Raw genomic sequence first — 26,458 nt, 5'->3', positions numbered from 1 at the left:
AAGCAGATAGTATGAGGAGGTTGCGAAATTCGTTAAATCTAAACAACCCCAACTAAAAGGTTGAACTAACTCTTGCTTTGAAATAACTGCCCGAGCTCTCTCCTAAAATCAGATTCTTGCTTAATGCTTGAAGTCGGTCTTTACAGTCCAAACAAATGCCGGCTCACATTATTAAAGTTGTGAATTTTCAGATCTAGCGAATTAGTTTAGGCAGCAAGAACATGTAATCTAAGAGATTGTTTGGCACTAGCAATAAACTGTTACTATCCAGTGAAACTACTCAACGCAAAAGCAAGAGAGAGAGAGAGAGAGAGAGAGAGACAGAGCTCCTTCGAACCTTTTTTTTTTTTCCCTCTCATTCGGGCCTTTTTTCCAAATAATAGGTTGTTAGCCTCTCCCTCATGCGCAAAGTCAACACACATCAAGTTCTTGTATACTCTTTTCTCGTTTTAAACAAAAAATCCTTTATATAAACTGAGATCGTCCCTCTTCATGCCACGCCCAATGCTATAATAAATAAATAAATAACTTCTCAATCCAAACCCATACTGAATAAATAAATAAATATTGTATTATATTGAATTCACTCGAATTTGATACAGCCAAAAGAAACCAAAATCGGTTCGCGTCCCTCATTCGGCAGATCACATGCAACAGGACTTGATGTCTTGAAGAGATCGAAAACCATGTAAACATTGTTTTCTGATCGACACCCAACAAAATTCAGTGGAATTAGATCCATATCATTTTCCTTTCAATAAACATTGTTGGCAAAAAATGATTTTCATGGAACAAACATTTCTGAGAAAATTTTGAAGAAAAATCAATTTTCCCGAAACAAAAGGACTAGCCTCGACATGCTTAAGCACATGAAAGCGAACGAAAGCACTTTTAACCCCAACATATCACATCATTAAGCCACGCGTGAAGCATACAGTAAAAATGGAGGAAAACCCATCAACACGACATAGTGTTTGGCCATTTAATAAAGTAAAATATCAGAACGTTTCATCAGTCAGAAGTGCCAAAGTCAGAGAAGTAAATAAAGGAGAACCGTGCATCCCCCTGTAACCTCACAAGACAGCAGAGCAGTGAACATGAACAAGTGACCTGCATATATTATGGGTTTTCCCCAAACACCAAAAGCACAAAGTCTACCATTTCCAAGAATGGAAGAGACCCAAACAAACTAGCCTGTGCATTAGAAGGTAGAACCGTTCCATCCAAAGTTGGAACCCTGCAAGTTATCAAATACAAATATTAGAATGTTCCACAAGTTCTCACTCTAGACCAGATGCAAAACGTTAAATTATATACAAAAGGCTTGACGGGGTTTTCTCCAGCAAGAAGTTTCACACAAAACATTGACCAGTAAAGAGTTATTTACATGATCTAGTGCTGATGTAAAGCATGCAAGCACTGTGCAAACTCTTGACCATGATGTGCCTAACAAACATTAAAAGGTAGATGAGAAACACACTGTTCAGAAGGACTATTAGTCAGGGGAGACATGTAACGTCATGTTACCTTGGTATCATAAAATTTGAGGAAGAAGCGCGACTTTGGAACGGATAATTTGGTTTCCAAAATGTTGGATATTGCAGCACTGAGCTTCTTGTTTGTGTCTGGATTCAAGCCGCCAATGGAGACCAGCTCTCCATATGCAGCAGGCTGTTCATTTCCTCCAAAAGCAATAGGCACTGATCCTTTCAGCACTATCATCACATACTGAAAAGAGAAAATGTGAGCAAACTTAATTCCCTGCATATTCGCTTGTTCCAAAAACAGAGAAAATTGCAAAATTTAGAAAGACTTGCACGACAGCAAGCATTCACATAGCATAATAGAAACAGCCGAAGACACTTATGATATTTTATATAAAAGAACATTCACAGAAGCAAATTGTACACAACAAGGATAATGTTATGACTTATGTGTCATAAACTGGAATTTAGGATTGAACTATTAGCATAACATCAAAATGAACATCAACTATAAAGTATAAAGTTATAAACAACTGAGACTAGATATGATACAAATTTCTTTGCAAAATAATGCATAGCAACCATAAAGAGAGAAAAATTCTCATAAGATCACCCAACCGCTTACAAATGAAACTGAGAATTCATTACAAAGAAAAACTAAACTACATGATTCTTAATGACATTTAGAATGAATAACATTCCAATTTCCAAGCTCATTAAATTTAGTCAAGTCTTACCTGCAATGTTGAAAAGATAAGAGAGGACGATTCCAGATATGAAGACTACATAGCAGAGAATGACTTACCGTGAAGTATCACTAGAAGCCTACGCTAAGCCCATGATAACTAAGTAACAAACTCAACTCCGTTATTGGCCACAAGCTAATTGCGGCAGTAAAGACCACCACACGTTCATAACCTAAAAAATGCTGAAAAATGATGGAACGGAGCCTAGCCTAAAGACCATCAAATACAAGGGCCTCATGCAAAAGATGGCAGGCATAGTGCATTTCCTTTCTTTTCCTAAGGTAATGTGGAGTAAGGCCGTTAACTTTTCTAAGCATCATAGTGAAGGATGTCAAAAATCAATCCTCAACGCCTTTTTTCACAATACGCAGCAAGAACGTGCACTAGACACGCTACAGGAAGTTACAGGCAACAGATTCACAAAGAACATGTAGACAAAGCCAACTTCACCGATGGCTCTTATGCATTCGCTACTTTCTATTCTGCATAGTACTATCATAAGATTTATCCAATGCTCCCAAAGAAGATTATGCATATCTGCTTCCACACTTCCACTTACGTTCTAGAGAGATGCCAACCACGCTGAGAAAAACGACGCAAGAATCATCAAACCAGAGGACGCGTAGTTGATATAACTTATAACTAAAGTATGCATAACCAAGTGCAGAAAACTCCATCTAATGGCTCTTACTCATCTCATTTTTTGGTCATCTGACTCATCTCCTAACACAGAACCGCAAAAAGTTAAACAGAAACCATCGCAACCATTTATATCTTTTGAGCTAAGGTACTACCCTCTTAAGTCAGAGTAATTCACAGTTGTAATGAAGAGAGGATGAAAAAAACCATAATAAATATTCGTACCCTTGTGTATCAATCTCAAGACTATAGTGCACCCAACAAAGGAAATGCCCAAAAGAAGACTAGCCACTCCGTTAGACACCACCGACAACGGAACCAACAACGTGGAAAAGGAGGGAAACAGAGAACAGTGGAGAAGAAAATGAGATGGAAGAGAGAGAGAGAGAGAGAGAAAGCGCCAAAACTAAGTATTCGCACCTTGCTGCATAAGGCAATCCCAAGACTGCAGTATACCCAACAAAGAAATGCCCAATAGAGAACCACCGAATCCCTCAAACGCCAGCAACAACGGAAGAAAGGGGGAAACAAAGCAAAAGCCAGAGAGAGAAAGAGAGATTACGCTCTCGGGCTTGCCGATGATCTTGGCAACGTTCTTGGTGGCTTCAGCGAGGATGGAGGAGGTGTCGACACCATCGAGGCTCACGTTCGTGGAGATGTTCAAGCACGGCATGGCGACCACTCAAAAACCCCTCCGCTGAAAAATGAAAATCTCTCTCCCCCTCTCTCCCGTGCTTTCGCTTAAAGCGCTTAAATAGGAAAGGTCGGCAGAAAGCAGAAGGGCCAGGAGATGTCAATTGAGCTCCTCCAGGAACCAGCTCGTAGCCGTATTCGGTGTCACGTCCATTATCTTACCATGGACAGCGCCAACGGGTTTACTGCGGCTTAGTCCAGCACTCGGTAGACGAAATGAACTGGTTGTCCTAAAAAAAAGCTGTTAAAAGCTGTTTGGTAAATGGAATTGTTTGTATTAGTTCATGAAGTGGAATTGTTTGTATTGGTTCATGAATTTGTCCTAACAAGTGGAACAGATTCATACAAACGCTTTTTAAGGTGTTTCATTAATATGTGTTAATCTTTAAGTCACATTGATAGAACAGTTATATAATGTTTAGTTTGTCAAACAAACCCAAACTGCACACTTTTGACCATCATACTTTGAAGAGTGCCACCATGAGAAGGTATACTTTAGATTGTCATACGTCGCTGCAGATTGTGAAATTAAGGTGCAGTCTTCGGTTCAGTATAAGCCACAGTAGTTTCTGAGCAGCTGGAAAAAACGGATGTAACCATCATATGAAACACGTTTCTTACTAGAAGATTAATACAGCTCAAGTTGATCCCTCCCCCGTCACTACCATACAGGTCAACTCGATCGGCTTAAGGAAAAAAATAGAACAAAAAAAACCTTAAGCGTGAAAAAACAGGACAGAAATCAAGTCAATCCGTCCGAAGCGAATCAAGGAAGAAGATACGAAGGTCAAATTGTCAACCCAATGATAGATAAATCAATTCACATGCATCTAAGAGAAGTTCAAAAAGAATTATGATGTGAGAAAGGTCCCACTAAGGGGTTGATCATTTCGACAATCGTCATAACCTGTACCCAACAATGTTCAAGTTGCAAAGGAAGCAAAATTCCCAAGTTCTGCCACTTCCTGATTATAGCGAAATGAAATATGGGAAGCTTGACAAAAACCAAAGGGGAAGAGGCTATGCATTAAGTTAGAGAGGAACCTCAATGTCCACCTCTTCATGTAGGCGCAGGATAGTTGAGACTCGATAAGCTCGGAAGCATCCAATTATAATAGTTCATTTGGTTTCCAGAGTCGAATCCAGACAACTAACTGATGACAGATATGAACCATGAGCGGAGGGAAGGAAAGGATGATTTTCTCGATTTGGTATAGCACCAGAAGGTCTTAGCTGCAATGTGAATCTGTAAGGGCCATGGAGGGGCACGATTCTGCGGAGCTAAAGTCTGCTGAACAGTTTGGCTGCAATAAGCAAAGGGAGCGGAAGATAGTATCGTTGTAATGCAAAACCAGGAGGCTAGGAAGGCTAAGAAGCATGACCCGAGGGATGCGCCCTGTGCCTGGAAGATGACAGGAAATTAAAAAGAAAATTCAGAAGCTAATCGACTATGAAGGTAGGTCTGTTTCTGAATAGATAGAGGAAACTTGATGGTAGGGATGGTAGGGGCTAATCAGAACCTTCGAGATGACCGTTGCCTCTGGAACGGTGGCAGCAGAGTTAACCCATAATGATTGTGTGATGGTTTTGAGCTACTGGGTTAGGCATACTCCTTTATTGGAACTAACAGATGACAGCCAGTCTCATTCCTTACTAAAAACCCAATTTTCTAGCCCTATCATATTTGATACGGAAGTTTAACTTAATCGAACCTTTGGTGAGAAGAAAGAATTCTGCAATACATCTTGATAACAAATAAGCTTTTGACAAATATTCAAACTATATTTGCAACTTTGGAGGCCACAAAGAGATGGTTCTGTAACAATCGCCGCACCCATCGTTTTTAAAACAATCTTAAGTGAGAGTGCGCCGCACAAACCAAGAGGGTGGTGGTGGCTGCTCTAGGATCATAACGTTTGCAGGAAACCAAGGAATAGAAACGAAAGTTTTCTTCTTTCATTCTTACCCAACTTCCAACAGAATTTGCAGAAAAATGATGCCATGTGATCCGATCCTCTTCAATGAAGTTTCTTGACATTCGATTGACCCCCATAACAAGCTCCGGCAGCGGCAGAAGCTGAGATAACTAATATAGTCTTACAGTGAAAGAATAACTAGATGTGACCACACGATATTAAGTAGAACTAACACTTCAAAAAATTGAGCTAAAAAATTTCTGTTTGTCAAAGAAAGCAACATGCATAACAACTTTATATACACCCATACAAAAGGTATTGCAGTAGAATGCAGTAAGAGAGATAAGTGATATACTGAAAATAAGGTTCTTTTGAAACCTTCAGATTTCAAAATATTCCACCTAAAAAACCTTCTTCTATTTAGCACAATAATATTGAGGTTTTTAATTTCAAAAAATAATAGTGATTTCTACTCGTTAAGGAAATTGTTATTCAACTAATTAAAGCACAAAAATAAAGTTGACTTCTTATAAGCCTCTGGCCTAGCTTAAAGAGCGAACAACAGCCATTTAGGTTTTTCATGCAATAATTTGTTATTTGACAACTCAGATGGGGACGAAAGGAAGAAGCGTTACCCATTAAAAATGAGAGAGAAAAAAAGTTTGATACAGAAAGGAAAAGAAAAAAATCCAGTTTTCCTGCTACTCATTTTCCAAATAACAGACATACTGTCTTCCACAAATACTTCCTATAAACAAAAAAATAATGTGTAGAAGATGCTAAAGCTTGAGATATGGATTACCGAAGGAGCACAACGACATTGACAAACTGCTCCTGCCAAATTAAAGCAGCTATTATAGAAGAAAAAGCAAGATAAACATTACAGAAGCATAACTGGATATGCAAATGGCAGCACCAGTCATGCTATTGTCTTCCAAAGCTTTTCCCTTGCAGAATATAAATTCCTGTAACAACAATATCAGCTATCTTTAGCATTCGAACAAAACAAGTTCGCTAACACAGTTTCTCACTATTTCATTTGATTTCTAGAACATCCAGAAGCCAACTTCATTTGTCTAAGCCTTGCAATCACCGATCCTTTCCACTAGAGATGGCTTGGCCAAGATATCGCATGTACAAACTCATTCCAACTCTCCTTAATAATTGAGTGGCAAATTTTGGCTTTTATTAGGAATTCACAAAGTAAATCAATGTGAGATCAAATTTAAAGTAATATACATATGCTTCATCCGGCCAACTTTCAAGGAATACATGAATCATACTTTTGGTGATGAACTTGTTGATATACAAGAGAAATTTCACAAGAGGACCACATATGCATGGATGAAATAATTTATTAGACAACGTGTAGAACCACAACTTTCTTCCCCTATGAGAAACGGAAGGCAGGCTGAACGCTATGAGTAGATGAATATGGCACCAGTGTGGTTGAACCCAGATGAAACGTGTAGTACATTGACACTCTGGCCAAAGTTTACCATCGTGGGTTCAAAGTAATCAAAGTCAGTCCCATGTCCCTGAAAAACAAAAGGAAATATAAACTTATTGAACTTGAAGAAAAATAAGCCAAGCAAAGGGGTCAAGGGTTCGTTTCAACATGGCCAGAGAAAGACTTGCTTCTGCAATACAAGGAAAATATACAAATAAAAGTAAGATTTCTAAATGGGGACTAATTACAGTAAAATTTGATTCACTGTCAAGCGCCCATCTATTAGCACCAAAAAACAAGACACAAATATACATTCTTTGAGTTCGATAATTGGTATTCTATCATACGTTTTAACTGGATGTCAAGAGAACAGACAGATCACTTATCAATGCAAGATAACCTATTGAACAGATTGTCCATCAAGACCTGCAAGTGGCAACTGTCAATAGCTTCAGCTCTTTGCAACAGAACTCTTCTGTCTAAGAAGAAACTATTGTATTTTTTTCTCACAACATTGTACAACATGACCCCTATTTAGAAAAGTCAGAATTATCTCATAATCAGGATTACAAGAGTGGAAAGGTTTGACTTGCACATAAAGATGGTCAGTAGATCAGTCACAGAAATTCAACTTCATCCACGCCAGATAAAAGTTTTGTTAATCAAGCTACGCACATTATGATGTGTGTGTGAGCAAGCAGCAAAGCCTTCCAACCAAATGAAATTGACTCCCTGTGGATTCAGTGTACCTCAAATTCTCAATTACTCGCCAAACCCATGACCCAAGCTTTAATCGGATTGAGTACTTCGAATATAGGTCTAATTGAATCAAAGTTACGTATTTTGCAATAATGAGGGAAATAGGTATATGTGTCAATGATTTCTACCTTGCAATTTGAGTAGTATTCTGTTTGAAATTCTCTTGTTAATGAAACTTATTTCCCTTGGCATAGTGAAGAGACAATACAATTTTTCAAGTTTGGCTCATACAATATACTTAAACACAATTACAAAATAATAAAGTGGCAGCCAGAGTTCATCTAAAAATGATGGTTGTTAATTGCCAACAGAATGCAAGGTCATCTTGGTGCAAACTAAGCTCATCTTTGAGAGATCAGATCAAACCAGTTGCCCTCCAGATGAATGAGCATCCTCTGAAAATGTACCATACGAACCTCCCCAGCCCCACGTGAAGATGTTACCATCTGCAACAATACAGGGATGAAATAAGGCTTCAAGACATGTCAATGAAAAAACCTGAGATGGTTATCAGCATAAATTGGTGAAAGGGACATCAATCTATAAAAACACACACTGAAATATTAATTCAGAACTAGTGCTAGAAATGGTTATTGTTCTATGCTCAACTTATTTACTAGCAGTCCTTATTAATGCCTTCAGTTTACCACTCAATTGCAATGCAAAGCACACGTCAAAAAAATGTTCCCCCCATGAAAATGGGGATAATGGTAATCTGCAAGAATGCTGCAAGTCCGCATATTGCTCTTTGAAATATAAAGGAACAAAATTGATGTTTTATGGGGAACCAACAACATTAAAAAACCATACAGAGGGGAAAAATCTCTTTCAACATGCTATGTAAGAGGGGAAAAAAGAAAAAAGAGAGAAGGAAAAAAAACGCTTCTCTTTGAAATGCCTACCACATATTCCTTGTTTGAATAACAAACCAAGTTGCTCAACAATGAAATGCCTATTTCATAGTCCTTCATTCGAAAGCAGGAAAATATTTCCTTCATATGTAATGCAATAACTAAAAAGAACTGAGATGAATAAGTTTGAAATGAGGTCAACGAGAGGTGTTCATGCTCAGATGTTATGAAACTACAGTGATGTATTAGCAGGATAATAAATAGAAACATAAATATGTCAAACCTACACAAACATTCCACCTGTGAATTATTAATCAAAGATCAAGCAGGATACAACTTAAGTCACCATAATGGCACATCAAATCAAACTTAGTGGCCTCCAATTTGACTATGTCTTCACTAAAAGATGAAATGAATAGGCTGTTCCGTGTACAATGACATCATTCCAGTTGACAAAACAAAGTTCTTATCAAAAAGGCTGCATATATCAGGTAGAGCAGATTTGGAAGGCTGAGAAGTCATTTATATTCAGGACTGGTCTAGCAGTAGAGTTTCAAAAACTAAACCTAAAAACAGCTTCTAAAGTCAAACAGCAGTGCCCAATTAAGACAAACAAAACTCTGGCACATTGAAGGATATCTTTAGAAAATTTGTATCATTGAAGAAAGAAAATATGAAAGAGACAACCATTGTATTAGTCAGTTCCACTGTAAAGTTTACCACAAATTGCGGCTGCATGCTTCCAACCACAAGAAACCTGTAGCAAGCAGAAAATATGCTCAAAGTATCAGATAACAACCAATGTAGCATATAGCAACTAAAAATTGAAGATAGCAGCAAGCTCAGATTTCAGTAAGCAATAAGCATACTTCAGATACAGCATGCTGCAGTAATTTCCCTTCCACTCTCTCAGGCACTCGAGCAAGGTTTTTGTAACTGAGACAACAAAGAAGAAACCTCATCAACTCAACATACAAATGACTCATCAATATAAGCATCTGAACTAGACGATTTGACAAATAATTCACTTAGTTTTTACCCAAGGCCAAGGCAACCATTTTCGTTTGTGCCCCATGTGTACAGCTCACCACCTCCTACATCCATGCAGTAAAGAAGATCCTCAGTTGCTTATGTAACTGCATGTGACCAAATGAAATGAAACAGTTCAAGCACTAAATTTATATACCCGCATACATGGTGTTGACATTAGCATGCATTAAAGTGCACCCACACACATAAGTATGATTAATAACCACTTCCTACGACATAAACAAACAATCATCAAGCGCCTATTTGAGTAAACTTCCATTTTTCAAGATGACTAATATGCTTATTAAGTATGTGATGCATAACAATTCAATAGTCATAATTGCTTGTAATGCTTTTTGGTGCATGTGACAATTTATTAAAGAATAAATTTAGGTACTTAGAGTCTGATAATATTGGGAAAAGTTTTTCATTTTTTTTTAAATGTTTGCTTCTAACAATTGCAGCAAGGAAACCACACCATCTGTTTGGATAAATCTCTCCTGAATTTGGACTGGGATGTTGCAGTTCATCAGTTTATTTTAAAGATTCAAGACTAAATGTGTAATCTTGAAAATAATGAATTTTTTTTGTTGTTTTGGCGTAAAAAGGGAAAACAGGCTGCATGAATAATGTATGAGACGAAGAGATAGATAGAACAGGAGATTTAGCATCTTCACTGAATGTGCAGAAATCATATTGAATAATACTTCGTAATTTATCCTTTGCAAGATCATTTCCTTGTTTGTCCCATCCCCGATTGCATAACCTAAACCAATTTATAGTAAATCTAATATTCAATGAAGATATAAAACATTATGAAATATCCTATTTGTAGATGTTTCTGCCAAGGTAGAAAACATGGAGCACTGCTACAGAATTTTTATCATCTATTGGCTATCGCTGTATGTAGACAGAAGATAAGTATTGCACTGTATTATCACCTAGACATCACTTAGTCCCAGAAAATAACCAACTTAAATCCCATCAATGACAACCATGCCTGCAAGATCCTAACTGTCACTTGGAGAATGATGAGCCAGCATATGTCACAAGTTCCTATTGTAAGAGAAAGCAAACCTCTAACTAACAATCATCACTTGTATGTATTTTTAATTAACTCTGATTGTAGTTTCAAATGCTGCATAATTACACATCCCTGAAGGCAATAGCAATGCAGCCTCCTGATCATTTACGAGTTAGTCATGGAACACGTAAATGTGAAACCTTGAGTATCAATGCCAAGAATAAATCAACATGAGAACTACAATCCATAGGCAACGAAATAACAACAAAATATCAAACTTGAAGTGAAAAGGAGCCATCAAGTTTCAGGATCTACTTGTTACAACGCACGTGTGATATGCACCACATGAAACTTGTTGAGAAGAAGGAAGTTTGATAGCAGATGGTGATGATACAATATTTGCTTCTGCAAAACCCTTTTTGATGTAGAGAAATACCACAGATAAAAAGGACTGTGTTTCAATTTAAGTTTCTCTTTAGAGAATTTGAACAATGAAATCATATAATCATTAAAATTACCAGTTTATCTGTTGTTCTTTGGCCAAACAAGAAAACAGAGCCATTTTCTGCAAGAACATTAGAATATAAGATGAGGACACAAATACACATTGGTGCCATTGTCTTTGCAAACGGTGCCAGCAAAAATAAGCTGAAGCAACAAGCATTAGTCATTACCATCTATACAGGCAGAATGTAGCAATCCTGCAGCAATTTTCCTGACCTACAAAAATAAACAACAACCACCATCCTAAAGCATGAATTAGATGCAAAATGTAACTAGGAACAAAGAACAAATAGACAAATGGGAACACCTTCACTCCTTCAAGTGTTCTTACAAGCCTGGGTGTATATTCTCTGCACCAGAGAAATCAGCTTAGTCACACATGACAGACAAAGAATAGAAAATGAAAATAACCTACTAGAAGATACAATCAATGACGCATCAGTTGTGTCTGTGATAGACGAATAATGGCGGCATGCTTCATTCTCATAAACAAAATGGCCGCTGACTCGCTGAGCAATGTAAAAATACTCAAAGCTAAATGAATTCCTCGAATCATCTCAAATGAGATATCAAACTAATCATTAATGCACCTTTATGCAGTGAAAATTTCAGTCTTCACTACTGATTCCATGATATGTGAATGTTTGACCTTTCTGTCTCATACAAGCCTCTTTGCTAAACCACATTGAGATGTTCCTTATGCAAAATTTTCACACTTTTGCACCTCATATTGTACAGCCAGCATACCAAGCAGTAGATAGTAAGAAATGAGATATGCTAGTAGTGACTTGGTGCAATTCGCCTAATATTTAGTCATTGTCCATTAGTGAAAAAGTCAAATATGATTCAGAAAATGAAGAGTAGAAAACTAGCCTTCTGCCACCAACCTAACCGACCGGAATTGTACTTTAAAAGGATAACAATAAGTTTTCTTGTTGTTATTTGTGGATGCCAAGGGAAACAAAGATACATATGATTGCAGAAAGCATGAAAAACTTTTCAGTTCAAGAGATATTTAATCAGTTTGTCACATTCCTCTTACAAAGACCAGATGTAGGCATGAAGGAGATCAATTACTGGAAGTTTGAAAATCAAAATATATAATATTCACATTAAGAACCACAAGAAACATTTAACTTTTGGCAAAAGTAACAAAATCACCTTCAAGTTCCAAAAGAATCATTTGACTACCTGTCCATTATAAACTTTTTCTTAATTCAAGTAGGTAAAAAATTCTCAAACTTAAACTTTTTTCAAATGACCCTCTGTTAATTTTTTTCACTAAAAATGCAGGATTATATGTAAATGATTTTGTGGAAAAAAAAAAGCAACTCTGAGGAAATCTAGAACAAAAGATGGAGTTGAATTTAATCATTTAACCAGTAAAGTGTAGTCACGCAACACTTTTTTCCAACAATTCAACAGAAAAGTATGCATATTATACAAAGTTTCTCACAGAAGCATTGTAAGTTCTTCACACAACTTCCACATGATTAATACAATATTTAACCACTATTCTTCTAACTTCTAAGTATTGGCATCTAACCTTGAACTTTTTAGAAAACTTAAGATGCTGGGATGATGACCATGACCGAGCTGTCCAGAACCCCCTGCTCCCCAACTCAACATATCACCATTTTCTACAAGAATTCATAAGCAGATATTAGAATGGAGCAGTAATGTACATCCTGAAGACCCACTAGCAACAAATCAAGTAGCTAAATTTACTTAAGGGACATCATAAACTGTTAGAAATGAAAAAGCAAGGGCCACAATGCTAAATTTCTCACCTGTAATGGCTACTGAGTGCTCTGACCCCAAAGCCACCATTTCCATATGGAACCCATTAAGGCTGTCAACTATGCTTGGAATCGCAACTATGTTCTTTGCCTCTGCAAGGTCAGTACAGTAAAGCAAATCAAGCCGAAATCCTGACAGCTCATTCCTGATCCAAATTCCAGTGCAACAAAAATATCAAATATCAAAAAGGTATCACAAGTGCATAAGTTGGATACAGTCAATTATCAATAGTTTCAGATGAAACTATTGGACACCACCAGCACAAATAATTAATCTTAGACGTGGTGGAATGGAACCATAGAAGAACTAGTAAGTTTCATCCAGCATAATCTCATTTGAAGATGGCAAATCAGGTTCCACAACTTTCAAGGAATGAAGTATAAAATAAATAGGAGTTCCCATTCTCAGCATTGCATTAACAGCAAACCGAAAATGCATATGATAATATATAATAAAATTATAAAACTGAGACCCGGTTAGGAAACCTGGCTAGGCTTGATCATGTAAATTATGGCAATCCAAGACTGATACACCATGCCCATAACATCATATTCTGGAACAAGGCATCTTTCTCAACACAAGATGGTCTATATGGAAATGGTTTCCCATTACCCTGGAAGATAACATATCGTATAGTCATGGAGGTGATGCTGCCTGCCTTTAATGTTGGTGGCTGTAACAAGCTTCTCTGTACATAAGAAGATGTGAGTTTGGTGCCACCGTATTGTTCAATAATTAGGCTGCCATGATTATCAATGCTTGAAGATTCACTTGCAGAGTCAATTACTTTGTTGCTACTTTTATCAATTTTTATCCTGCCATCAGAGATGCTCCAAGGTTTTACTACCCTAGGGGTAGTACCTAATCTAGTAAAGCATGTGATCATCCTTGAGGAGTGAAGCTGACGTTCTGTAGAAATTTTCCCCTGCAACGCCTCTGGCATTTCTGACACATGCTTGCCTTTTCCCATGGTGACATAAGCATTTGAATGATCTCCAGGTAATTTATGTTGTTCCTCCCAGCATCCTAGTAAGTAAGTCTCAATTTCAGAAGCTGCCAACACATCCTTGAAATGCATCCAAACAAGTTCAGTGGCCAGGATGCCTCCACTAGTCAACAATCGTTTTGGGGTAACAGGGGGCCCACCGTCAACACTAATTAAAGCACATGATGGTACCATCACATGGCAAACTTGTAGACCCCTAATTAGGTCATTGAGTTGTCTTTTGGAAACATCTTCACTATAGATAACTCTATCAGTGTTTTTTCCACTAGCCTCATTGTTGGTAAAGAGATGAGCAAACCCACACTCCTCCTTTAAGAAGCCTCCATTATTCTCAAAAATCTCAAGATGATTCCAAAGTGTAGGCACCGAATGACATGTGCGGCTCCTTAGGTGTACCCACCCTTGAACATGGGAGATACTCAAATTCCAGTCATTGAGGCGACAATGATTTTCACACTGCTTGTTCCCAGTCGCAAAGACAACCGCTGAGAGCAAGAAGAGAATTTTGGCAACCTTTCTCTGCCTCTTCCCATTCAATCAAGATCTCTGTGCATAAACATACGTGTTTGCCAACTACATCAAGATTATTGGAGATGTTGGTCATATTTGGACTCCAGGTTCTAGATGTGTCATAAACCCTTCTAGCCACAATTCTAATGTGGTAGGCACCCCAAACTTTTACATCTGAGATCAATTTATCAACCACAGAACCCCTTATATCATCCAACAATTCTATTTTGGTTTCGCAACTAGGCACCTTAAAAGGTTTAGTCAGCTCAACATGCCTCAACTTTGTAGGCATCGGCCACAAAATAGGACATCCTTTGCCACTCTCCCTCTGCGAGGCTGTATGACCTGTCTCAGAAATTGGGTCTTCCCCGCTCGAGTAACCCACAACCCTTGAAGCATCTGGTAAATACTGGTAAGGAACTGAACTTCCTAGATGAGATTCCCTCTACAACCCCTTCATCGTCGACCGTCAGCAACGCTTGCTGAGTTGGGGGTGGTAAACAACATGAGTGAAGATACTTCTCATTTTCTTCTGTTGCTAACAGCTTATCCACTTCCGTGGACTTCAACACGAAATCCAGGTTGGTAAGGGCCGCCAAGGTTTTATCCCAAGGGGGTTTCTCTGGCTGCCTCAATGGCCTCTTGCCCCAATTTGTGTCATCCCCTCTGCCACTACGTGCTAGCGATAGGTTGGTTACACGCCCTTGGTGTTGCCGTGTTGGGCTTTGCAAGGAAAGACATGCTTGGGCATAAATGGTGGTGGAATGATGCCAGCCTCTTCACCAACCCTTTCTATGAACTCCTCAACATCATTATCCTCATTGCAAATTTAATTTTCACCATCTTTATACCCATCGTCTACAAACTCTGCTGCATCTCTAGGTTCCCATTTTATGCTATTGACAAGAACATTTGCTTGAGTTACGGGGTACCTGTTTTCTAGAACAGCAACGTTAGCTATCTTCCTGCCAAGAAACTCCTCTAGCATCAATCTCAGCAACCAGTATTATGCAATCATCGCCTCTTCATTGGTGAGTTTCCTTCCCAACGTAGGTTCCCCACAGGCTACGGCTCGGCAGTATGGGAGAAGCCATTGTGCTCCTTATCGATAGCATAGGAGTTTTCATTCCCATCGGCATCTACGTCACTTGGGTATCGCCCCTGCTCCTGATTCTTAATACACCCATATTTCCCTCCATCGAATAGGCGTAAGGTCTCCCTAACTTCAGACATCTAGTTGTTGTTGCACTGATCTACCTTACCACTCTCAAGCGGTGGTAGCAGGTTTGCTTGGGCCCAACAAAGTCCAGGGAATTGTAGTCGGCTTCCGACATTCCCTGGCACTACAATGGACCACCAATGGCCATGGTCCAACCAGGGGAACTCTTTGGTCAACTCTAATGGCAAGGGCTCCTCTCTGGGCCATGCTGGCCATACAGTAACTCTCTCTGGGCGGCACACTTTCTGATAATGTTCTTTGCCCAAGAAGAGGAAGAACTACTACTGAAGCCATAGCCCAAAACTTGCGAGGTTGCCGATTTAGTCATCATAGTCCTTAGGCTGATGAGGGCACCATGATTCAGGACTAGGCACGCCATAGACCCCTGTTCCTAGTTGCAGTAGCAGATAGCCATTAGGAATTTTGTCTAATGGTTGAAGTGGCCCGTAGATGATATTCAATTGTGTCATCCTGCTGATTTAAGGCTGGAATCAGTGAACGCTCGCTCTGATACCAGTTGTGAGTGTCCAGCTAACAAGGTTGGGTGCAAGAGAGACAACACAACAATAAGCCCCAAAACTCACACACTCAAACCCTAATCCCTTATTAAGGTCCCGTCCTCCCAGAGGAACTATCTTCCTATTGTCATGATAATCCCCAAATACATCGACTGACAGTCCCATGGACCTAACCCGACCAGACACCTAAGAAGCTAAGACCCGGTATCTAACACTACGTCCAGTTCTAGCATATAAAGTATAAGTTTTAAGTATTACTTTTTTCTAGGGCCAAGCTGGCCACTTGAGCTATCTCCCTGCATGTAGAGTGCTCCATCAACTGTTGGGAATCAAAATTCAAGACTGATACACCATGCCCACAAAATCAATATTCTGATGTACAAATGCTTGAGCAATAAGCATTTTAATCAGAATAACGGCTATGTTATTTCACAGATCTTTTTAGTAAGTAGTGAAAAGGAGTATCCATTTCAAGTAATCTTTAGCCCTATAAGGTTAGACCACTAGTTTCACATAATGTAAGGACCAAAAAGAATTTCAAACAAGTCAGAGATCAATATGCACCTATGCAGAATAACTACCAACTGCACCAAAATCTTTATCATTCATACAGCTAGTCTATCTTATGCCAGGAGATACATGATGAGTTCTAAGTGTTACTTTTTCCAAGGCCAAGCTGGCCACTTGAGTTATCCCCCCACATGTAGAGTGCTCCATCATCTGTTGGAAATCAAAGTTTTCAGTAAGTGGAATTTAAAAAATAAATAAATAAACCATGGACCCAACCACAATGGGCAGCAGAATTTGAAGAAAAGGATTTAAAAACAAAAAACAGAGCATATAGAATAAAAAACAAATGCTCGAGATGAACATTGAGTTCAAGAGCAAATAGTAACAAATTTTTCAAAAATAAAGCAATGAAAGATACATAGCAATGCTATATCTTGCAATTCCAATTTCATAAGATGAGCTTTTGAACATCTGTAACTCCAATAATTTGTTTTGCATGATGGACGTCAACACACCACTTCATAATCTTTTCTCGTGAAGAAACAAAATACTCGAAGGTCACTGCATAGTTTCTGGTAATGTTGATTGTTCAGCAAGTCTAATAGATAATGATCAGTAGAGATGAGGCGCAAGCTTTTTTCACAACCAGATGGTACAAACCAAAAATCATTTAGGAGACAAGCCATAACGGCACTCCTTGAAGAGTTGAACCAACTAAGGTCATGACAGTCGTATTATGAAATATGATGCCTCACCAAGTCATATAATGGAAGCATTAGATTTTCAAAACCACATAATTGTATGTTCCAATAATGCTGAACTCCAAAGGCTAATAGGAGACCTACTAAAACAAATTATAACGGACCGGAGAAAGACCAACAGGAAAGATATAAAACGCCAACACCAACGGAAGACATAACTTAAGGGGAAATGGAAATGAAAGAAAGAGAATCTCAGAGAACCCGCTTCAAGTCAAACCTGTGATTGCAGCAGAATGGCGATAGCCTGCCGATATCTTAACAACTTTCTCGCCAAATCCAGCCACTTCACAAGGCTCCTGACAATTTTTCTCCAGTTTTCAAGAGAAGGCAATAAAAACAGAGGAAAACCTAACGCGCAGGACTAACTCAAAAGCATCGTCCAGAAACCATGGTTCCAGTTTCTAAGAAACAGAAGCCGACTCACCGGAGTATGATCCATGATTCCGGGAATCCCCAATTGACCGAAATCATTCATTCCCGTGGCGAACACTCTTCCGTCTTCTGTTCATACGAATAACAAAACCATATAAGAGAGTGCGAGAGCAAGAGAGAGATAGAGACGGAGACAGAGGTTGGCACCAGTAAGGAAGAGCGTATGAGCTCCACCGCACGAAACCGCAGAAAGATTCTCCCCCTTGAGGCGCTCGCAGACGGTAGGCTTCCACTGCGACGAGAAATCGCCCAGTCCCAGCCTCCCGAAGTCGCCATTTCCCCACATCGCCACGTACTTCTTCGACTCCGTCGACACCCACCTCCTCCTGCCAGTGGCTGCCGATCCCCGTACAAGCCGGCTAACCAATTGCCCGCACCTGCTGTACATCTCTGTCCTCTACAGAAGCCCCACTACGGCCACCACCGCCCGGCACAACGCCCAGATGGAAAACGCCAGTGCAATATTTCTAGTGACAATCTACTCCAGGTGACGATTCCCGCGTTCTTCCATGCCCACCTATGAGCGCGCGCGCGCGCGAGAGAGAGAGAGAGAGAGAGAGAGAGAGAGAGAGAGCGCATCAAGATTTTGAGATGGTCGTCATAAAACTGACTGTCAGTGGGAGAAGAAACTCTTGATCAGCGTCCAGACTTTTCCGATCAGGAAATGGCAGCTTTGAACATCATTGAAATCACGTGCCGTCTTGATCTTTGAGCTCCTTCCTTGCTCGACAGTTTGACACTTGCAGCTTTCTTTACCATACGAGTCAGGCAATCACGATCTGGGCGATATTTTTAATTATCGTTTTTGCATTATTTTCAACTGATCACATTTAAAACTCCCTCAAAATTTTGTTTTCCAGAAAAGCGTACATTTTTTCACTAATTTTCATGAGAAAAATAGCGACTTTTTTGCAATTTTACATCTAGTTTTTTGTCTTTGAACTTTGTTATCTCGAGTTTCCTAAAATGTTAAATTAAATCTAGCTGAAGTAAATATTTTCAATGTTTTATTTCTAGAATGTCAACATATGTAATGCAACTCTAGATCAAAGAGGGTACGTAGTTTAATGAAAAGGGTGCATATCTTATTGCTATAATCAAAGTAAAACAACAGTTGGTCATGCTTGTTTAACAAATTTTTCATTTATTTTTGATTAAAAATGCTAGAACCAAATTTTTTGTTGTATTGGTCATTGTGTGATTATATGATAAACATATTGCATCATATGTTCCTTTTTGGGCAACCTTTAGGACCTGTTTGGTAGGAGAGAAAGGGAGGGATTGAACAATTCCTCTTTTGTTTGGTTGGCTAATTAGAAAAGAGGAAAATAGAGGAAAAGGGGCAAAAGGTGTTTGGCTGCAAGAGAAGAGAAAGTAAAGGAAAGGAAAGGGAGGGATTGTTTAGTGTAAATCTCTTCCCTCCCAAATCGGACGGATTGGAAAGGAACTGAAAGAAAGGTAAGTGAAAGAGTTTTTTATTCTCATACTACCCCTTCTTTTCTTTCTCTCCTTTCTAAATTCATGTGCTATTTAGTCTTTTTTTTTTCCATTTCATTCTTTTCCCTTCTTTTTTTATCCAAACAAATTTTTAATCAACTATTTTCATTCCTTTTCATTCCATTCCTTTCCATTCCCTTCCATTCCCTTCCATTCTCTTCTCATTCCCTCCCTTTCCATCCCTTCCTTTCTCTCCAACCAAACAAAGCGTTAGTTTTGGACACTAGTACCGCGCACCGGCATGGTTGTGTAATGCTCTCAACTTTTGGTTTCTTATCAGCTTCAAGTATGTTCTATTTATGTGACACTTGAGAACATCTCTTCTTTCATGTTCATTGCCATTGCTTGATCATTTTATTATGTTATAATCATATGTTGTGGTCATTTGTTCATTTTGCAAAGCCCTTCATTCATAACCAAGAAAATTCGTGTGGCTGTTGAAAATCAAATTAAAGTTATCAACATTTGTAGTGGTTAGTTATTTAATTGTTTTTCTCTCGTTTTCTCACCTAGCCATCAAACACCAATAAATGTTTTAAGGTGAACTTTTTGAACATACACACCTCATTTAAAGAAGAGGTGAAATTTCAACTCTTCCACCCTTTAAACGGAAGAACTTTTCCTGGTGAAATTTCACCTCTAAATCAGGGAAAATAAACAAACGCTCCCTTAATGTCACTTTTGTGCTAAAACTACATGACTAGTACCTTCGTCCTATGCTAAATTAATCCTGTGGAGAAAATGATGACCGTAGAATTTTCGAGTGAGCAGGAGAAGTGTTTGATCCTACCTACTATGAAGCTTAAGAACAGAAGTTGCTACCTTTATAGAATTTAAATTCTTTAAACTAAATGTTCTTAGTTCCAAGAAACTGATATTTTAAACATCAACTGTTTTGAACGAATGTTAAGTTTATAAAATGCCAATTAAAAGGATTTCATTTTTCGGGCTTTCTGCCTTTGTATTTTTGCAATATACGCACAATAATTTGTTGCAACTTGCCAAAAAGGGCATTGTTCTTAATAAATCGTTATCGGGCCCGATCCGAGCTATTGGGCTCACTCAGGTCGGCCCGATAACAAGTCGGGCAGGTCCGGGTCACATTTTTCTGGGCTCGGGCCCGAGTCGGGCCGGGTAACCAGCGGCGGCCCGGCCCCATGCCCAAGCTTAAAAGGAAGGTGGCTTTGGCCTTTGTTCAATGACTTTTTTAAGGGTGGGGGCACTACATAATTTCTAAAATTTTATAGTGGTAAAATGAAATATTTTGAAATTTTAAGTAGTAATATTTTTTTTCAAAACTTTTGGGAGGTTGGGGGGCGCATCACCCTGTGCCAGCCTGAAAACCTTTAAATTAATCACGACTTCATTACTCAATCTCTCAATCTCTCGACCTTTATTCTCAAAAAGTTTTTAATATGTATAACAAAAGCTAGCACACTAAATAGTTGTTGGTAATAACAACATTGTATTAATAGTTGTTGGTGTTGGTAATAACAACGTTGTGTTAGTGTTTCAGGAATCTATCTTAAATATTATGATGGAATTATAGAATATTAGAACTAAAAATATTTACAAAAATCTAATGCACTGTTCTTATTAACGAGGACTCGGAATACAAGTACAAAGCGCATCTCATCCTCCATTGAATGAAGGAGCACCACACCACTTGGAACAATCTAGACCCATCTTTATCCACCATGTTGGACCGTAGCAAAGAGACATATCTGCATAGGAGTCTACCGGGGAACGAGTAAAGAGATTGACGTTGCTTGCAGCAACAAACCGACGTAGAGTAGGCCTCAAACCCATTTTATTCCCACAAAAATGCTTGCAGAAGGTATTTACATCAACCAAAAGGATGCAGAGGGACAGCAAGCTTGAGCAAAAAGTGTTAACAAGTCTAAGGTAGGGGAAAATAAAATCTTCAGTTTGTGTGATCACTTGGAAGCGCTGTGAAAAGTTGGGTTGTGGGTCTTGCATTGTACAAATATCTCTATACTGAGAATGGTTGCACCATGCATAACCTTTAAAGAAAAGATTGACTACACTCCTGATCCACTTGTACTGAGCATACTAAGAATAGTTGTGTTGTACATAACCTTTAATAAAAGGTATAATTATGTATTTCTGGTCCACTTGTACTGCGCATACCTGAGAATGAGTGCACCATGCATAACCTTTAACAAAAGGTCAATTGTACTTTTGGTCCACTTGTACTGGACATACTAAGAATGGGTGTACCATGCATAACCTTTAACAAAAGGTCAACTGTACTTCTGGTTCACTTGTACTAGGCCCTTGACTCACTTTTATGAGTACTGTACAGGAACCTCTACATATATCCAGGTTCGTTGGATACTTTGTCGTATGTTTTAGACATGTCGGCCTCTCTGTGAGAATGGAGATGATGCCTGCTCTGAGCTGATCCCCCTCCCAAAAATACCCTTCATCCTTTTTGCCATAACCTTAACGATGAATTTGAATTTGAATTTGAATTTGAAAATGTTGTTGCAGGGCCGATCACCCTCGGTGGACTACCCTTGAAGCTGCTTTCATGGCATAAACTTAAAAAAGGATCGTGGATGTGTATCGAACCTTTTACGGAGCAACTAAAACAAAAGAGGAATATGATATTATAGGAACGATGGCTTGTGGTTACACATGCTATTCAAAGAAACAAAAAGGTTCAAGGATCGCATCTTTAATCAAGGATTTAAGAGTGGCTAGTTATCGTTTTATTATAAGTTTATACGATGCTAAGGGGTTTTACCACTTTCCTCCAAATGGGTGTAGATGCTCTAGGCCTAAAAGATGCCCGATATTATGGATAAATCCACCAGGATTCATTTGGGTATATTCACATCTAAAGTATAGAAAGCATGGAGATCAAAGTTGTCTAAAAGAGCATAGTGTAGCTCCTCGGAGTGAGGACATATAGGAAGGCAGGTTTCTAGTTTGTTTCTCATGAGTGTTATACTCTTGTGTCTTAAGATAGTGGGGTGCAGTAGGTGCACCATTGACATAACTAGCATCAACACAATTCAGGACCCTAGAAGTAGGATATGAAAAGTCTTCGAACATCGTTTTGGGTAGTAGAGATGAACCTTTTGGTCACGTGAAAGGATATAAAAGTTGATCTGCCTAAGGTCTGACTTTTTCTCTTATTATTGTAAAATAAAAACTTATAAAAGGTGAAGTTTTGTATTAGATTCCTCAAGAAGTGTCACACAACTCATTGGTTTTATGAGGCAAAGGACAAAGTTTTGTGTTTGATAAGCTCTTTCTCTTTTAATGGTCTTCTAAAAAGAAAAAGTGATCCAGGCCATCAAACACATTCTAGTCCAAATTCATCCTGGAATAAAAGATAGAATGAATGAGAGAATGATTTGGCCTCAAGTAGAGCCCGGTTAGGATCATAGGAGAATATTATGAACGGTAACGAATGCCGTCCTTGTTGAAACTTAAACCTGGTGCCCTTTTTTGATGTTTTTCAGAAAAATAACATGCCAAAATAAAGTCGCCATATTTGACAATTTATTTATTTATTTATTCTAAATGTAACACACTTTATCAGCATGTCACTCGCCCTTTTTTTCCCCTTAACCTCTATGTTTTTTATACGTTTTTTTCTCTAGAGATGGTTGGTTGTTGGCAAATTTGTTTTTCTAGTTAAAATTTTTGAAAGCAAAACCACTTTTGCCTATGTTTTTGGAATCCTTTTTTTTTATTTAAGCAAAAGAAAAGTAAACTTGTCAAAAAAAGGGTAGTCTCTTTGAAAACATCTGCCAATCATGAGCCCAAATGTCGTCCAACTTTTTAAGAGAAAATTTTGCAAATGGCAAAACTTTTTTGGTTTTTGCTACCAACTTCAACTTCAAGCAAGTGGAAGGAACTCCCATTTTTTCAAATATTCCTTTTTTTAATAGTCCGAACACAGCTTTCATGCTTGGCAAAACCGAGACGACGAAATTTAAACTAATATTATGTGCCTTCGGAGGTGGAAACGCACCCATAGTTTCATTCTTTAGACTTTAAAAAAAATATATAAAAACTAAAAAAGTGTTTTGAAAATTGAGATAAGATGACAAGTTGATGCGTAGAGCTGGCCCACTAACCACGCTCATGTTTCAATATGGTGTTGCCCGGTACGTATCATTCCATTGACCGATACGGTCAATTGAACCGTCTCAGCCAACACATATCGGGCCAAAATAACCTGATTTGAATAAACCAAATAATAACATAAAATTCCGAAACATCATCTTGACCCGTATCGGCCAACTGGCCGGTACGTGTAGGACCGGTACAGGGAGACGTTCACAGGGAACCATTGGAGCCACAACACCGGTTTGCTAGTCCAACGACATGATAAGCATTAACTCGACAAGGACCTGACAACGATTCTCGCAGCAACTATGAGTTACTTTATTGTTGCTGAACGAATCAGATAAGCTTTTATATTCTCTAATTGCAATTATTATCCTCATGCTACGTCTTAGAAAGCAATTGATGTGCATGATGTGTTTGTCCTATTTGACTTTCCGTCCTCAATTGAAGAAAAGAAAGGATGAAATTAATAAACATTGATTACTGATTTAAACTAGTGCTTAAGTTTTCTATATTCTTCAAAAGCATGCTTAAGTTTTTGCAGTGTTTATCAAAGATCTTCCTTTAACAGATTGAATTAGGCTATTTTTAACCCGAGGTAGGAGATTAGATGAACTACAAGTCTCCAGTGTTGTTAATCAAACGCTCACTCTCTGGCGCTCAAGTCTTCAATGTTGTTAAAAGGCGCAGATAAGCTTCTGCATTGTTAATAGAAAATGCCCTTCAGTTCAGAGTTTAATCTAATTTATCATTGACTTGAGTTTGAGTTCATGAGTTAACTGCATGATAAATTTTTCTTGTGGGCATCATGTCCATCAGCTTCTCGTGGTTTAACTAGTTTTAGACCATTCATGTACATTGTTTCGACGATGGCAGAAAAAGAAATGTGACTTTTTATTTGTTATCAAAAAATTTAGGTAGGCCTTCATCAATTTTGAAAGTTTTTGATGCATTCTTATATGACTGCCAAATCTTTAGGGGCGCTTATGAAAGTCCTTTTCAAAAAGAAATTCAACTGCCAATGCTTTCTTCCTCCTACCATTCTGTCTTCCCTCTCCTCTAACTGTCTTCTCTTCATTTTACTGCATCCGGTAATCACTTCCATGGAAGCTTCTCTGATGGCCTCTAGCTTCTGCAATCCCCAGACTCTGCCTATCAACAATCGTGCCATCAGAAGCGTACATAGAGCCTTCATCTTTCAAACCAAGCACGTCCCAATCACCAGAAGTCACTCCCTCAAGATCAAATCGAACGTTCAGAACAAGGTTTACATCTTCAACTTTGGCCTCTGATTTCTGCTAATCTAAAAGGATCACCAGCAACAGCTTTCACTGAAAAGAAAATTATTTTTAGATTCTAATCGTTTCTGGTTTCTGAAATTAAATTTATTCCACCAACCACCCAAAGAAAAAGTGACAGACATTTTTGAAACAGAAATGTGTAATTCGTGTATAATTTGACTAAACTTGTTTCGCACAGATGTATGAAGATCATGAAACAGGGATTGTCTGCTACAGAAGTGAGGATGGGGAGCTGATCTGTGAAGGGCTCGACGAGGGCCCTCGATATGAACCACCGGCAAGGAAAGAGTCAATTATACAGAGGTTAGACAAAAATTCAAACTGACTGAAAATATTCCAATTCTGAACTGAAGCTAAGATGATTATTCACTGGATGAACTGTCTGCCAATCATATATTCTCATTCTTTGTTTTCCTGCTAACAGTCGGGAAACTCAGATCCTCGCTCTTCTTGGACAAAGCCAGATTGAACTAGTTGAAGGTGTTGATTTCCTCCACATAGGATCATGCACATCTCTGCGTGAAGGAGATCAAGAACGCACCATTCCTGCTCACTTCTACTAAGCGGTGTGCCTAAAGAGAAACTGCCGGCAAATAGGTTGTGCAAAAAAGAAACGCTCTTTTGCTCTCTCTTTAGATCACAGAATAAAACGCATGCTGCCATTGAGAATTCTCTGTAAAATGCAGACTTCTTGTTTTGCATGAAACTTGGTAGTCAATGCAATCTTATAGCAGAATGAATCCCGGTTGGACACCATATCCACGGTTTCATCCCTGTTTAACCTTTTCCAGTCAAGTCAAAACTCCGGACTCCTGCAGGATTTCCAATCATTACTGTTGTGTCCTAAACTTAGCAATTGGAACTTCATGAAGCTTGAAATTCATATCACCAACACACCCTTCTCACCTAAAACAAAATTCAATCAGCCTTGATCTTACAGCCTGCAGCACTCGTGGCATTATTTATCGTCTCCGACGTGATTCCCTACTGGCTCTGATGGATTTGCAACAGGAGGCTTACCTATGGGCAGGATATGATATCTGTGACCCCTCATTATCAGAATTCTGGGTGATTGCCTGAAGAATCCTTTCTCGATGGCTTAATCCAGAGAAAGTGCGTTAACTATGCTCAAGTTGGATGCCAACTAAAGAAAATATCGTCGATGACTCACACTGAGACATCTACATAGTACTGGACCATGTCAAATGGGCATTCATTCATTTCAACGCTTTCGTCCCGTTAACTCCTAATGTGCCAGTAACGGTAGGAAACTCCATAAAATTCTTCGGCAGATCATGGGGAGCAGTAGTAGCAGGGCAATTTGCGCTGGCAGCTCATGATAAATATAGCTCAAGCAGTTTGTGGGATCCATGTACAATAAATCAAAAGTTAAGCATGAGAAGGCCTCGGAAAAGACATGGGCTTGTTAGGAATCATAAGCAAGGATGTAAGATATACTATAAGGATAAAGCACCGAACTGACTGTTGCAAAAGCCTCTTAGGCAACTTCCCCTCAAAGAGGCCAAAGACCTACGGTTTTTTCCTGCCCTTCAAGTTTTGAGGGCCAAAGACCTACGTTTTTTTCCTGCCCTTCAAGTCTAGGGCTGCTTGAATTGAGTAGAAACTAAAACACTTTTCAACTAAAGTATTGTACATTTACTGTTTGCAATCAAGAGGAATAATGTCTACATAAACCAAACTG

At 38.7% G+C, this 26,458-nt stretch overlaps 3 protein-coding genes across 6 annotated transcripts; 1 reads left to right on the top strand and 2 right to left on the bottom strand.

Moving 5' to 3' along the window:
- Positions 1 to 957: 957 nt before the first annotated feature.
- LOC116258383 (uncharacterized) lies at positions 958 to 3,689 on the bottom strand. Its single transcript, XM_031635513.2, has 3 exons — positions 3,432 to 3,689; positions 1,528 to 1,728; positions 958 to 1,237 (listed from the first exon to the last, which is right to left on the bottom strand). The coding sequence occupies exons 1-3, from the start codon at positions 3,540 to 3,542 to the stop codon at positions 1,202 to 1,204; spliced, it is 348 nt and encodes a 115-aa protein (XP_031491373.1). The 5' UTR covers positions 3,543 to 3,689; the 3' UTR covers positions 958 to 1,201.
- Positions 3,690 to 6,642: 2,953 nt separating this feature from the next.
- On the bottom strand, positions 6,643 to 18,600 carry LOC116258637 (ultraviolet-B receptor UVR8). Of its 4 annotated transcripts, none has more exons than XM_031635898.2 (15): positions 17,999 to 18,600; positions 17,844 to 17,920; positions 17,637 to 17,715; positions 16,809 to 16,868; positions 12,886 to 12,987; positions 12,642 to 12,735; positions 11,403 to 11,445; positions 11,266 to 11,311; positions 11,110 to 11,156; positions 10,907 to 11,006; positions 9,578 to 9,632; positions 9,408 to 9,474; positions 9,259 to 9,295; positions 8,054 to 8,133; positions 6,643 to 7,016 (listed from the first exon to the last, which is right to left on the bottom strand). In XM_031635898.2, exons 1-15 carry the CDS (start codon positions 18,237 to 18,239, stop codon positions 6,897 to 6,899), a joined length of 1,248 nt encoding a protein of 415 aa, XP_031491758.1. In that variant the 5' UTR covers positions 18,240 to 18,600; the 3' UTR covers positions 6,643 to 6,896. The 4 variants fall into 4 exon arrangements, with proteins under 4 accessions (XP_031491758.1, XP_031491759.1, XP_049935034.1 ...); XM_031635899.2 differs by having other exon boundaries at positions 10,921 to 10,996; XM_050079077.1 differs by having other exon boundaries at positions 12,642 to 12,705.
- A 5,879-nt stretch (positions 18,601 to 24,479) lies between these two features.
- LOC116259330 (uncharacterized) lies at positions 24,480 to 25,492 on the top strand. The gene is made up of 3 exons (XM_031637082.2): positions 24,480 to 24,720; positions 24,935 to 25,059; positions 25,181 to 25,492. The coding sequence occupies exons 1-3, from the start codon at positions 24,559 to 24,561 to the stop codon at positions 25,317 to 25,319; spliced, it is 426 nt and encodes a 141-aa protein (XP_031492942.1). The 5' UTR covers positions 24,480 to 24,558; the 3' UTR covers positions 25,320 to 25,492.
- The last annotated feature ends 966 nt before the right edge of the window (positions 25,493 to 26,458 follow it).

Source organism: Nymphaea colorata, chromosome 8 (genome assembly GCF_008831285.2).
Source record: "Nymphaea colorata isolate Beijing-Zhang1983 chromosome 8, ASM883128v2, whole genome shotgun sequence".
Lineage (NCBI taxonomy): Eukaryota > Viridiplantae > Streptophyta > Magnoliopsida > Nymphaeales > Nymphaeaceae > Nymphaea > Nymphaea colorata.
The sequence above is the reverse complement of the archived record's forward strand: the minus strand, read 5'-3'. Positions and strand labels throughout refer to the sequence as shown.